We start from the raw sequence: 15,160 nt of genomic DNA, 5'->3' as shown, positions 1-15,160 counted from the left end.
TATTATATATTATTATTATTATTATTATTATTATTATTATTATTATTATTATTATCATTATTATTTATATTATCATGACTATCATTATTATTGTTATTACTATCTATAGTGTCATTATTTTTAGTACTATCATTACTATTATTATTATTATTATTATTATTATTATTATTATTATTATTATTATTATTATTATCATTATTATTCATATTATCATGACTATCATTATTATTGTTATTACTATCTAAAGTGTCATTATTTTTAGTACTATCATTACTATTATTATTATTACTATTTATATTATCATTATTTTCATTATTATCATTACTATTTATTATTATTTATTATTATTATTATTATTATTATTACTATTGTTTTTATTATAGTCATTGATATCATTATTATCATCAAAACTCATTGTCCTAAATGAAGGCATTTATTTTAACTCAAATGTTATATTTCATGCATAAAATCCAATTTGAGCATCAGATTCATCCCAACGTAATACCGTTTTGAGGTTATAGGTCACATTTGACAACTCTTGAAACTCACAGTGCTTATTGTTTCCAATGGGACCATCCAGCCATTGCGCTGTGAGCATTTTCTCAAGGACAGCCAAAAGGTATTTTAAAATGGTGTCGATATGCTGAGGACAGAAAAGCAATAGAATTATCAGGGATGCCTTGCTAAAAATAAAAAAGCATGAAAAGTTTTCTCGCAAAGAGCATAAATGAAAATATTTCATGCAAAGCATCTCTCCATCAAATTTGTATCACCCTTAAATCATAAAAAAGGATACATGTCCATCTGACTTCCCCTTAACGGTTGCCTTTAAACAACCAATGCTTTCATCAACAAGGTCAGTCGGAAAATTTTAGACAGCCATTTCCTGGCTTTATCCAGAAAAAAGGGCATCCCTGAATTATACAATAACAAACAAGTAGCACAAATCATGAGGGTTTTCCATATAATAAAATCATCCTGCATCAACTGGGTTTGACTTGTATTTTCCCCAGTAAATTTCACTATTATTTTTTTTCCAGTTGTTTGTATAGCTGAATAGGATTTTCAAATAGAAATAAAATAAATGGTTTTCAAAACTAAATAATGGTATACCATGTTTTCATATATCATATCTGTTGTTTAGGTCTATCATATGGGTCCATTGGGCTAAAATAACTGTGCCATTCTTTAACCAAAGTAAAATCTATTGGATAATATTAGTGTTGATACCAAGATTGTGACTTTGCTATCTATCACAAAATATGGTAACTTATATTGTTATTATTGTGAATTATTGGATTATGGTTGCCGATTGGATATTTAACAGAAAAAATGTGTAAGTAAATACAACTTCCACTTTAGAAAAAATACATATGAATATATTATGTAAAAGTCTTGGTTTTTTTTTGGTTTTTTTTGGGGGGAGGGGTATCTTTCATGATCAGAAACCCATGAAAAATACTAATCCGTTAAGGCCTCAAAAGACGACTACACTTGTACTTTACAATGCATGTTACAAGAAACTCGAAATCTTTACTTTTTCAAAACTTTCTTGTGAGGTGAGTTTACAGGGATGACCTTTGCTAAAAATTTTTTAAAGAAAAAGCCTGAAAGCTTTTCTCTGATTTAGCCGAAAAAAAGGTAGCGTGAGTTTAGTATTCTGTTATATATTTTCTTTGTTTGTTTTTGTTTTTAAGGGTTTTACGGCGCTTGAAACACATTTAAGTTATATCAGCGCCAGTAAAAAGGAAGAAAATGGGATAATAAAAAGTTCTAGAATTACAATTAAAGCACCCAAGAGAAAGTAAGACATAGGGGAACTGGGAACAAATAGGGATCAGATGTAGATTCCAAGAGCATACCATCATAGAATTTAGTTTGAGATCACCTATAAGTCTCATCTGGACACAAGTACAAAATCCAACAAAGAGGAATACACTCAAATGCTTACATTATACATTAAAAATAACAAATATAATAATACATAACAGAGAGATGATTTACAAGGAAAAAAATATCATCTCCCAAAACAATAACTATGCATTTGACTGTTTCCCTCCCAGCCAGGACTCTGACGAGGGCCAGGAAAAAAACAAGTAATCTCATTCCAAGACAAAGACAGAAAGCATGTTGGATAACAGAAGGGGATAGAAGGCACAGTATGTACCTCCCTGCCCGCCATGGGAGGTCAGGATCCCCATCCAGGTTATATACTTTGAAACATTTGAATGGAAATATGTGTAAGTAAAAAGAGTTTTTAGGTGGCTTTATATAATCACATAAAATTTTATAGAGTTATTGAACACAAGAAACACACAAGCCCTCTCATAAAGGAATGAATACACAGAACTTGTAACCAGGGATGCGAATACAAGCCCATGAGAGTCGAGTGATGTGACTCAGGATATCTAACCTGATATTAAGATCACATCAACTATGAAGCATACTGAAATCACTTATAAAAATAGTGATGTAGAGAATGTGATTTGTGTAATCAAACTTTATAAAGCTTCAAACAATTGTAGATATCTGTATTTTTACTGAAAATCAAGGAATCACAGGTCAGCTGTTCCATACTATCATCCACAACTTTTTAAACTGCTATCTCACAGTAAAGACACCTACCTGCAACTGAGACTCCAGCAGGTAGACTCCAAGAGCTATAATGGCATTCTGACCTCTGACATCTAGCTGGATTGGATTGGCCGACTCCTTGGGACACATGGCCATCAGGCATTGGACCTATGGAAAGAAAACATCACAAAATAATCCTATCAGGCATTGGACCTATGGAATGAAAACATCACAAAATAATCCTATCAGGCATTGGACCTATGGAATGAAAACATCACAAAATAATCCTATCAGGCATTGGACCTATGGAATGAAAACATCACAAAATAATCCTATCAGGCATTGGACCTATGGAATGAAAACATCACAAAATAATCCTATCAGGCATTGGACCTATGGAATGAAAACATCACAAAATAATCCTATCAGCCACAAATGCAATCACACCAGAGATATCAGAAAAATTACTTTCTTTTCTTCTCTCCCCTACTCTAAATCTAAATAAAATGACATACCAACTCAAAAAGAATGATTTCCACCCATAGTATTTGATATTCAGAACAACAAATATATTAGTACTTAGCAGAGAAATGATTTACAAGGAAAAAACCATCATTTTTCTACAGAGAGGACGTACTTATTATTTCTCTGTCGTATATCTGTTTTTTTTTAGTAAGTGTATTTATATTTTCATTATTTATTTATTTTTTGTTGTTGTTCGCTGAAGAAGGGTTTTTCCCATTGTTGTCTTCCTCTATTTATTAATGTAAATGCATTGTCCTTGATTCGATGAATATTCTGGTATATAACATTAATAAGAACTTCATACTGACTGTTTTAGCCATTTATTACAAGTTGGATGCGATTTTGGAGATCTAAACTTTCCAATTGAAATTTTGGGGTAAAAATCAGTCTGAAATTTCAAACTTTGAACTATGATAATTCTATTTCTAATTAAGATAGAAACAGAATTAAAAACTTCAAAATTAGTGTTGCTAGCTCTTTCAGATGATATTGGTTTCAATTGCAAGGGTAACACATTTATTTAGAATTTTCGTTAAACTGCCTATTTATTAACCTAGCCAGTGTTATCATCAGTCAGCCATGCCTTGCTATAATGAATTCATAAGTGACGCAACAGTGAGACGACCATCGTCAAAAGTTTCACTCGTGACTCAAGGTAAGAGTTGATAGCTGATGGTCGAGGTGGTCTAAAATGGGTACTTTCATTAAAAAAAGCGTCCCTACAGAGTGGAGCAATTTTCCCCATGTTTTGTTGGCCAGATGTTTTATGTTGCTGAAGATAAATAGCAGCCAATTTTTTATTTAAAAAAAAAAAAATTGCGATGAATCTCAATGAAAATAATGGGATATATTACATTGCGACGTGCACATATTGGCAGGTCTGATTACTCAAATTGTTTTGGGCTCATTGAATTGTTGTAATGGAAATACAGTCCACTCCGGATAATTGCAACTTTAGGTTAATCACAACATCACCCATGAAATGGAATTAGAATTAATTCTAAATAAAAGTCACCGGTTAATTGCAACAAACTTCGGTTAATCATAACAAATTTTCATCAAAAAGTGGCAAATTCAAGAAGTTAATCAAATATAATCTCGTGATTAAATTTCATCATGAAATAAATCATGACAGGTTGAAGAATTGAGAAGGGGCGGGGCTTTAAAATTTAATGATAAGTGTCAACACTCTATTAGAGACAAAAGAGAGCTCAGCATTGCAGTATATGGATTTGTGCAGTGTCATTTGTGACCATAAGATATGAGGCAAGGGGGCTGAGCATAGTCTAGACAATGGGTAGAAAATGACATATATATGGTATGAAACTGATTAGTGGTCAAATCAAAATTGCTATAAAAACTTAACCAAGTGGCAGTGAAATCAGTGTCCCATCATTTTATCTGAATTCAATAAAAGATAAAGCAACTTAGAAAACAAACAAACACTAAGACTGAGAATCCCTGGCTTCCCCTAACAAGAGGAACGATATCACGTTACAGAAAAAAACTTCAAATCATAAATGAGCCAATTTATCTCCTATACCAACTCAGACAGAACTTGCCAAAAAAAACATGGCGTCTCCAAAAATGTTGCAATAGTGGACAGGAAACTCAACTTCGGTTAATCACAACATTTTCACTGATCCCAAAAAGAGTTACGTCAGAGTGGACTGTACTCTCAAACTAAGGCAAAGTATTGTCCATTACAATACAACACTGTAAAATCAAGCCCATTACGTTCCATGATCAGACCTGCTGTAATGTGTGCACATTGGTACATTGCCATCACTACATAATAATAATAGAAATGCATAATATTGAGAAAAATTAGCATTGAGGGTAACTAAAGCATGGAATTTGAAATAAATATCTACATTATATTTTCTGACATCATATAGAAGCAAATGAAGTGCTTATTCGCAGTAGTACTGCACTTTCCTGTCTCTGATATTAGTCTTTGTCCCCTCACTGAACACAACACTGTATTTTCTGTTCAAAATGGCATGTTGTCAAATGGCTTGAAGTTGAAAGACAGTGTGTCAGTTTGAGAAGGAAAGAAGAGGAGGGATGATTGAAACATATTGTGGGACTCAGAATTGAAATTTTGAACATTTCAACTTTTCCTTCAAGTCTTTTATTTTTGTTACCACAATCCAATGACTTGATCATTCATTCACATCTTGAAATCTATCAGCTCAACTATCAGATTACTTTGATGAGAATAGTTCCGTCCCCATTTATTGTATTATTTACAGATGCTATTTATATAAATATATTTTATAGAGTTCCAGGAATCTCTCTCTCTCACCATTGCTCGACTCATATCTCATGATCCTGCAAATAATAGAAGTTACCATCAATAAACTACCTCTACTACTACAGCCACCACCACAGCATCATTAATACTACTACTACCACAGCAACCTCCGCACTGTTATCAAAACTATAGCAACCACCACCACCTTTATAACATCATCCTCCTCGTCATCATCGCTACCACCGACACTACAACCACAACCATCACATCATCATTACTACCACTACCACAGCTACCACATCGTTTCGCAAAATAATAATAGTATTAATTCTAAAAAATAAATAAATAATAATAATAATAATAATAATAATAATAATAATAATAATAATAATAATAATAATAATAATAATAATAATAATAATAATATAAATAAATAAATATTTGAAACTTCATAGTGATTGTAATTTATTTATATTTTATGTCCAATCATCTAAACAATAAATTAATAAAGTTTGAGGTTTGAAGGCTACTGAAATGAATGATATATCTACTAGTTGCAGTACCTACTACTATTCGCAGTGCTACTGCGAATAACGAAAACTGCCTGCATATATCAATAATTTGGTACAATTATAAGTGGATGTTGGTCTATCTATCTGGGTAGGGAAATGAAGGGTCACCAATTTCAATCATTCACAGTGAAAGAACGATAGAGTGCTAGTAGTCAGGATAATGTTCTAGAGGAAGATGAGGACTGTGAATGGTAATTTTTATGGTCAGGAAATGAAACTCATGATGCATGGAAAGGCAAAAAAAATTGTTCCCTACTACTACTGCGAATAGAGGAAATCATTATTCGCAGAACTGCGAATAGAATAGATAGGCACTTTGATAAAATTTTCAAACTCAAAATATCTTAATTTGACCCAGTCAAGGGGATGGGACTTGAAAAAACATAAAATTTGATACCTTTTTTGTTTCTCAACGATTTACGGTTATTTTTATTTTTCTGTTGAAATTTTTTGTCAATTTTACAGAGAGAGTCTGTGATCTCACTGCTGCCTCAAAACGAGCATCTCGCGGCTATCGGGAAATTTTGAGTTTTGCAGTCAACATGCCCACTTATTGTTTTCAGTAATTTTGTTTCAATTAAAAAATAAATGGCAAGTGTTAGGTATCACTTTAAAGGTCAGAAAATAAGCTTTAAAAATAATCATTTTCATGTATGAAAAGTATGGAAAAAATTAAGGATAAATGAAAATGGAAAAAAATAAGAGGTTTTTGTCAAATAAAGTGGGGTTGATGGCGGGAAAAATAAAATAATGAGCGAGTGTATCAATTCTGATGAAATTTGGCAGAGATGTTCTTCAATTAATTGTCTATCGATGTATGAAGTATAATTAAAATGTATCCATAATTCAAAAAGTTCTTATAATTCAAAAATTTATACATTTTTATTACATAAGTTTTCTGAGACATACAATCCGGAATTGAGAATGAAATACACCGTTAGAAAGCTTGTTTTGTGCCCTTTAAAATGATACCAACATTAGTCACATAGACATAGGTTCACAAATAACGCCATGGTGACCAAAACAGTAAAGGTCCAAAAAACGAGTTTCACCTTACAGTGAGCCTATCGGCGGCCACTGGACTGGAGTTATCAAAGTGCCTAGAATAGAGCAAATCACTATGAATCATGAATAGAGGAAATCACTTAGAATCACTCTATTCGCAGAGAGAATTGAATAGAGAGGAGGTGGCCTTAATTTTTTCTTAGGGTTAGTTATGGGAATATTTGAGTTGTTTCCCTTAGCACGAGGAGCTTTCGGAAGGCCTCCCCTTTTTTACGATAGTAATGGTACCCTTTGGGCGGGGGTGACAGGGTGTCCTTTCCTGTTCAGCTCAGACTCAAGACTTCTCTTTCCTCTAGACTTACTTCTTTAATCTAGAGTCCAGAGTTGAGTATAGATAACTTCTACTTCGATCAAATTCGTTTTCCTTCTCTAATTACCTTTTGCCATGGTGTGTCCTTTATTGCTCCAAGCGACCGAGCAAGTTGTAAAAGGCTTTGAGCGTGAAAATCTGTTTCGCTCGATGCCATGTAGAGAGGTGTCAATTTATTTTTACGCCTTATACAAAATAAACAATGATAAATCCATATCTGTTTCGATGAGCAGTAATCGATACATGTACCCAATACTCAGTACTCACTAAGTACGTACCTAAAAAGCAAAAGACAACACGTGTAAACAAAGCAAAAGACAGCGCGTGGTAAAACACGTGATCATACCTCTGACAGCTCACTTTCCGTGGCAAATTATAGAAAGAAATAACATTATTATATAGTTGTTTGGTGGGAAAAGAAGCACATACTCATAAATATACGATCATGTATTAAATACTATCTAGATAGTCATATATTATGAAACAAATGTTAGTAACAACAAGAGATGAAGTGAGTAGAAAAGTGCCAGAAGACAATAGAGAATAAAAAAATTTTTGCGGCGGTGATGGGGTTTGAACCCGCGACCTAATTGGTACGACAACTCCGCCTGGCCGGTGAGAGCGTGACTCTACCGTATGAGCTATCCACGAATCCAAAAAAAATCGTATCAAACCGTGGCCTTCGTGAGAATAACGAAGGTCACGATCAAACTCAGGTCGTTCATTATTAGTGCCTTCTCTCACCGACTACTGGAGGTAGCGGGTACACACACACACATACACACACACACACACACACACACACACACAACCATCGCAAAGTTACCTGGCCAGCAGTTAAGCTTAATAGCCAATATTCTCAACACAAACATATAACATAGAAACGATTGGTTGTGTGTGTGTGTGTACCCGCTACCTCCAGTAGTCGGTGAGAGAAGGCACTAATAATGAACGACATGAGTTTGATACGAATTTTTTTGGATTCGTGGATAGCTCATATGGTAGAGTCACGCTCTTACCGGCCAGCCGGAGTTGTCGTACCAATTAGGTCGCGGGTTCAAACCCCATCACCGCCGCAAAAAAATGTTATTCTCTATTGTTTTCTGGCACTTTTCAAATCACTTCATCTCTTGTTGTTACCAACATAAGTGCCTGCTCCGCCCACTTTTCTGAAACAAAGGTTAACATTTTTCTAAATCACTGTCGATTTATTTTTAGACCACGTCAATGGTAATTATTCAAAATTTATGCGCTTGCGTGAACAAAACAAGGAATATTTGGACCCTGGTTTTTAAAGTAATGTTGCCATATATAGATTATTTTAACTAGTATAGAATTTTATTTGTGCATGTTTGATTTTTACGAAAAGTGTATCATCTACATTGTAAAGACTAATAAACGGGAGATCCATTTGTGCGCAACATTTTCCTGCTCCAAAAGTTCCTAATCACCAGCCTCGAACGGAGACCAAACGATACAAACGATTTCATTTTCAGCGTTTGTGTTTGTAGTTTGTATCGATTGTAAAGATTTAGATCAATGTTTAGTTACCCGCAATGGCTTTCCGGATGTCTCACTCGCTTATTTGTAGATTTGTTTTCACCTCACTACAATTCATTTCGTAATTTGACTGACAGTCACTATCTTCCCTCGCGGATTCTCACGTTGATGTTTCCTTCATTCAAGTCTGCTTCATGTTCATGCAGTGATTGACTCGGATACTCTTTGAGAGATCACACTTTCCATAATGATAGATGGATAATATTGTGTTGTTTTTTTAATTGGTAACAATTACAATGTAGAACATTTGTCAATCATTGAAAAAAAACACACACAGAACCCCTCCACATCAACATTCTTGACAGTCCCTTTATGCCACTCTGTCGTACACCTCGTGTTATCAGGTTTGACCCAGATTCATCGTCAACTCTGACTTCATTCCTCCATTTCAGCTTTACACTCGTACCCCTTCACTCTCCAAGCAAATACTGAGGTCTGTGGCACACTCTCTTCTTTCTGTCCGTTTTGTGGAGCCACATTGTACCATTATGGTATACTGCTTCCACTGGATCCCCTTTCGACCTCTCTGCCATGGCTTTAATCGTCCTGTGGTGACGCTCCACAATTCCATTTCCATTTGGCCGATAAGCTACTCGATAGAAAGGTGCCACACACCGGATATGGTTGGTGTTTCTTTTTTACAAAACCCACCGAAACCCGACAAAGTTATGGGAAGCAGGTAGCAGTGGGGATTGAACCGGGGACTCAGGGAAGTGTACACCATTGGGGGAGTGAACCTGGGACTGGATTTCGGCGGGTTTCGTAAAAATTGTGAGCTCTATTACTATTACTAGCATTTTTAAAAAATCGATACTAAAGGTTGATGACCTTTCAGACACATCGATACCGATTATTGCCCATCTAAAGTTTTTTCTCTCTTCTCTCAAGACAGTCTCTAACACAATCTATCAGGCTTGCCGGTTAATATTACAGAAAAATAAATTAACGAGCCAAAGACAATGCTAACAATCGAGGAAAATAAAGAAATTTTAATCACATTGTTTAAACGCCAAGGGCAGACTATAGCATCTCACTCAACGTAATGAAATAACAATTACGCTTTTCTTTTTCATTGCCAAAAGCAGACAATAAAGTAATCCGAGTGGTGACTCGATACTTTAAAATGTACAGTTTGGTGTTTAAAAAAATTATTGAATGCACGATCATTTTAATGATCGGAGTATATTTGCCCTTAGGGTAAAATACAAATACACTTAAAACAAAGGTCGCAATAATATTGCTATTCTATGCCTTTTGTACCCCTTCCGAAGTGTGGATTTCGGGGCAAATAATTTACAAACAAAAGTTTTCGGGTAATTTGGCTCTAAAATAAAACAAAGTGGTAGTCGGCTGTCAGCGACTCATTATAAATGCCAGATATTTTTCAATAAAATATCAAACAAAATAACTATGATACAATCAAGATTATCCCAGTTAAAACAGTACCAAAACAAAATAACATACACACACACACACACACACACACACACACAAATCAAAACAAACAAACAAAGAACCAAAAAAATCTTTGGTCGACTAACAAACATCGATCCCCTATTCACTTGTGCTTTCCCTGATTTGTCTTTCCAGAGTAGTTTGTTATAGATTAGCGTTATTATATCCAAAAGACAACATTCATAATACCATTTCAGATTAAGAATAGCATGAGCTTGGTTAACACTGCAAGAGCCAGATCTCGCTCCGATTCCATAAGTTCAGTGATCATTTGTAAAAACTACTGTTCAGTGAAAAAGGCTTATAATAGTCCCTGACAAAAGAATGCCAAATTAATGGAATGCTAAGAAAGAAAAAAAAAATGAAATAAAAGCCAAGCTGGCAAATTAAACACGATGTTTATTGTGTAGCATCACAGTGGGGTTACAATGGAAATACACAACAGAATATTGTGCAGTTCACACGAGATTATCGATCTACATATCAATGAACAAACAAAAAATCTGTTAATCCATTCACAAGATAAAATTTGGTAATATTAGTTATAATTTATAAAGTTGAAGTAATATCAGCTGGCTCTATAGCTCAGTTGGTTAGAGCGTCTGCCTAGTAAGCAGAAGGTCGAGGGTTCGAATCCCCCTGGAGCCTTTTTTTTTTTTTTTTTTTTTTAAATTATTGTTATTATTATTGAATTATTTGTTTTTAACAAAATAATTCCAAATTTTGGTCTTCGTTCTTTTTAATTATGAATGACCTAGATATCTATTACCACTCACATCTTTACCCCCCGCTTATGTTTAAAATTGCTTTCAACAATCCTGGGCGAGCTTTTCTTCTTGAACCCTTTCAGTATCAGCTCAGTTTTAATAGCTGATTCTATTTTTTCTGTCATAACATGGAACAGTTTTTCAAGGATCGTTTAAAAGAGACTAACAGGGCTTTGTAATACATCTCTTCCCTGGTGGACGACACAAGCAGCCCGTTAGGTGCGTATACATTTTTCTGACAAAGACAATGTTGCCAAAAAGCAGGGGGTCCTCCAAATTTATACGCCCGTCTCCGATAGGATGAAGAAAGTTGTATGAAATGCCTTTCACAAAGACATAACGCCTGACCAACCGTTGAGCAAGAGATCTCATAGTTTGTACAAAAAATGTCACAAAACCCACTGGTCACCCATCGAGTACGGTAGGTAGGCTACATGTTCGCCATTCTCGAATTATTGTGTTCATTGTAATAATGTACTGATAGCTGAGATGTATTGAAAGAAGAAGATATAAATGACAGATTAGTCAAGTTCTTGGATACCGCAAACCCTCTTCGGTGTAAAACTAATAAGATATAATAGTCTGATGTCGCGTCGCTCTGCAACGGCGAGCAGCGTGGTTCTAAACAAAGAAAATCGGTACTTTTTATTCTTCATGCTGGCTAGAACTTTACATAATGTGATCAGAATGTATAAAAGTCAAAACATGATCATATTTATAATGTTTTTCTCCTCTGGATACACTTTTATGCTCGTCGGAGAAATATTTCATAAGGGCTTTCGCCATTGTTCCGATAGTTTAGAGCCAGTAGCTAAGTTACTATGCGTCATTACGAGGGAAGAGGGAAGACTTGTTGAAGCGTAACATACAAGCCCTATCCTTTTTCCCAAACCCTAGGACTTCATATAGATGTCACTGCCCAAACCCCAACGTGTTAGACCGTAGCCATCGTTATCGTTATGTTATAGCCTGATACTGAAATCCAAAAGGACTGGCATTTTGACGTCATTATTTGGTTTTTGCACCGCCTAGTGAGTTTTCGTGAGTAGAGGTCATGGAAACAAGTTATTTCATTGGTTGAACTATTGAATACAATTCACGATTTGTTTTCTTTTGTGGCAAAAGACTGGCATTTTGACGTCATTATTTGGTCAGTGTCACCGTAGCCATCGTTATCGTTATATCCTGATACTGAAACCCAAAAGGACTGGCATTTTGACTTCATTTTTGGTCAGTATCGCAGGGGCGTGGCTCTATTGGTTCATATGGTGCCTGGCACCACATCCATGTTTTAAAAATGGATAACAGCATTTTTTAAAATATATAAAACTGAGAAATGGTATATATCGCCTTTTATCAACAGTGCGAAACAGACTCCCTTTCTGTCACAACGCCTTCTACCCACGATCTCCCGATTCACACAGTCCGTTGATGACTGTCGTCAGCGACTGTGTACTATGGCTGAGCGAGTGACTGGATTTCCCCACTCAAACGATTCCAAGGAGCGGATCTTTGCTGGCTCCATTTAAGGCTATTACTATAATGTACTATAATGTTGCCACATTGAATACCTGGCTCGAATTTTTACCATCTTCACATACGAGAAAAAACCCGCCTCAGGTGCCGAGACATTTTTGCTCCAACTCTGTTGGACTGGGGAAAAATAGCTAATGTTGGTCATTTACGTCCTAGTCATAGTATGGTAACTTCGACCATCTTTATTATTATCGAAATCACGATTATTAACAAGTTCATTTATTGTTTCTCTCTCTGTGTCGTGATTATTGTATATATTAATTTATTGTTATTATTATTATTATTATTATTATTATTATTATTATTATTATTATTATTATTATTATTATTATTATTATTATTATTATTATTATTATTATTATTATTATTATTATTATATTATTATTATTATTATTATTATTATTATTATTATTATTATTATTATTATTATTATTATTATTATTATTATCATTATTATTATTATCATCATCATCATCATCATCATCATCATCATCATCATCATCATCATCATCATCATCATTATTATTATTATTATTATTATTATTATTATTATTATTATTATTATTATTATTATTGCTGCAAAAATTGATATGAAGGAATGTGAACGAGTTAAGTCAAACATTTCTTGATAGTGATGCTATATGCTAAATGCATGATCTTCGCGTGAATATGCGTGTTTGACTTTGTGTGTGTGTGTGTGTGTGTTTGTGTGTGTGTGTGTGTGCGTGTGCGTTCATCTCACATACACACACACACACACACACAGATAGGTAGAAAGATAGATAGATAGATAGATAGATAGATAGAGAGAGAGAGAGAGAGAGAGAGAGAGAGAGAGAGAGAGAGAGAGACAGAGAGATCTTGTATGGTGTCATGTTTGATTTCCGAAGTGGAATGGGGCTGTTTCATGACGTAACTACAGTACTCTTTTTATAGGCCATGGGCTGTTTACATTCTTACGCTTTGTAAGTTTTGAAATTACCCTTTGTTCGATTGACATTCAATGTCTGCATGTGTCCCTTTAGCCATTTCCCTCAGTGTCCAAACTCCAATCAATATATTCGTTCGTGATTTATATAAACAAATTATTGAAAAGATTTGCAGGAATAGAAACATCACCATGCAAATTTACTTTACAAGTATGTAAGTTTTTTTTTTCTTTCTTTTATATTTACACTTGTAGCATGTGTAAGTCATTTTCGTCTGGCACCACTTTATACTGTAAGCATGCCACGCCGCTGAGTATCAGGCCATAACTTTGCGAAGGCCACGGTCAAACCCAGACTGCGCAGACTTGTATGACTTCGTTCTGTCTTTACTTGAGTTGGCGTGGACCCAAAAGAAAACAATCCCGATGGAGATGAATTGATGAATAAATTGATTTTATTTTATTGGTTTCTATTACTTTTCTAACATAATAAGTTTTCCTCCAAGTTGAGTGGTACAATCTATGTAAAAATTTGGTGTAGTCTACTAAACGACCAAATATCAAGTTTAGCCAAAGATGTCCAAGTTACAAATGGTTGTTTGAGTGGATTTTAAAGCCAACGGCGCATTGAAGGCCATGAGGGAAAGATCCGTTAATTTTCAATAGAACCATCATTATGTGACTCCTCCTGGATGAACGTTATATAAACAGTCTGAGGGCTTAATTCCGTTGATATAAATAACATTTCAATGTGCCTACTTGTAGATCTTGGCCCATGGCCTGACATACATAATAACAACACTGCTATCCACATCAACAATACTTCTTTCTCATTTTGAACAGAAAAACGTTCTTTCGGTCTGTCTCTGTCAATCAATTAAGATGAACCGACGTGCACTAATCTGCAGGTCTGATAGCCCATTTTATTATGGGCTCATTGTTGTAATCGAAAGCTCAAAAAAAAAAAAATGACGTAAAATATTGTCTATTACAAACAACTTCTTCTTCTTCTAGGTTCCATGCCTGGTCCAGGCTTCGGATACTGCATGAATTATCTCTCTCCATTCCTCCCTGTCTCTTGCTTTTTCAAACAGCTCTTGGATTGTTAGGTTGGTGAAGCCCTTCAGTTGGTCTATGAGTGTTTTTCTTTGTCTCCCCCGGGCGCGTTTACCAGGTATTTTTCCACAACTTGCCAGGTATTCATTTTTATCTTTCCTTACTATGTGTCCGAAAAAGGATAGTTGTCGATCCACTATTAAGGGCATTAGTTTCCTTTGTTGGTATGTTTGTTTTAGCACTTCTTCGTTCGTTTTGTGTGCAGTAAACGATATTCTCTGCATCCTTCTCAAGCACCACATTTCTTGGGTGCTTGAGAAATGTGGTTACAAACAACAATGAGGCCCAAATTGCGTTCGGATGTCAGACTTGTATATATGAACACGTTGAGATGAACCCAACCAGTCACCAAGTCATAGGTACAAATCGACGTGTACAAAATTGGTTCTATGTGCACGAAGGAATCAATCGGTATGTGGAATAAACGATTTCAGGGCACACCATACCAACGACATGATCATCGTGGTGCCTTTAGGAAAAAAAATGAGTAAAACT

The 15,160-nt window shown here is 34.9% G+C and overlaps 1 protein-coding gene and 1 non-coding gene across 7 annotated transcripts in view; one reads left to right on the top strand and one right to left on the bottom strand.

Annotated features, from left to right (window-relative positions):
* Positions 1-7,558, bottom strand: part of LOC144968879 (phosphatidylinositol 4-kinase alpha-like) — a 110,597-nt gene extending 103,039 nt beyond the window's left edge. For 3 of the 6 annotated variants that reach the window (XM_078907695.1, XM_078907697.1, XM_078907694.1), the window contains exons 1-3: positions 7,371-7,558; positions 2,626-2,742; positions 550-643 (exon numbers count right to left, since the gene is read on the bottom strand). In XM_078907695.1, the coding sequence (XP_078763821.1) occupies positions 550-643; positions 2,626-2,742; positions 7,371-7,460 (301 nt within the window). In that variant the 5' untranslated portion in view covers positions 7,461-7,558. The remainder of the gene's footprint in view (positions 1-549; positions 644-2,625; positions 2,743-7,370) is intronic. The other 3 variants (XM_078907698.1, XM_078907699.1, XM_078907696.1) reach the window with 1 other exon arrangement.
* Positions 7,559-10,892: 3,334 nt separating this feature from the next.
* Positions 10,893-10,966, top strand: Trnat-agu (transfer RNA threonine (anticodon AGU)). The gene has a single exon. It is a non-coding gene; the product is annotated as a tRNA-Thr (tRNA).
* Positions 10,967-15,160: the final 4,194 nt, after the last annotated feature.

The sequence above is a fragment of the Berghia stephanieae genome, chromosome 3 (genome assembly GCF_034508935.2).
Source record: "Berghia stephanieae isolate SIO BIC M18660-M18661 chromosome 3, UCSD_Bste_1.3, whole genome shotgun sequence".
Classification (NCBI taxonomy): domain Eukaryota; kingdom Metazoa; phylum Mollusca; class Gastropoda; order Nudibranchia; family Aeolidiidae; genus Berghia; species Berghia stephanieae.
The sequence above is the reverse complement of the archived record's forward strand: the minus strand, read 5'-3'. Positions and strand labels throughout refer to the sequence as shown.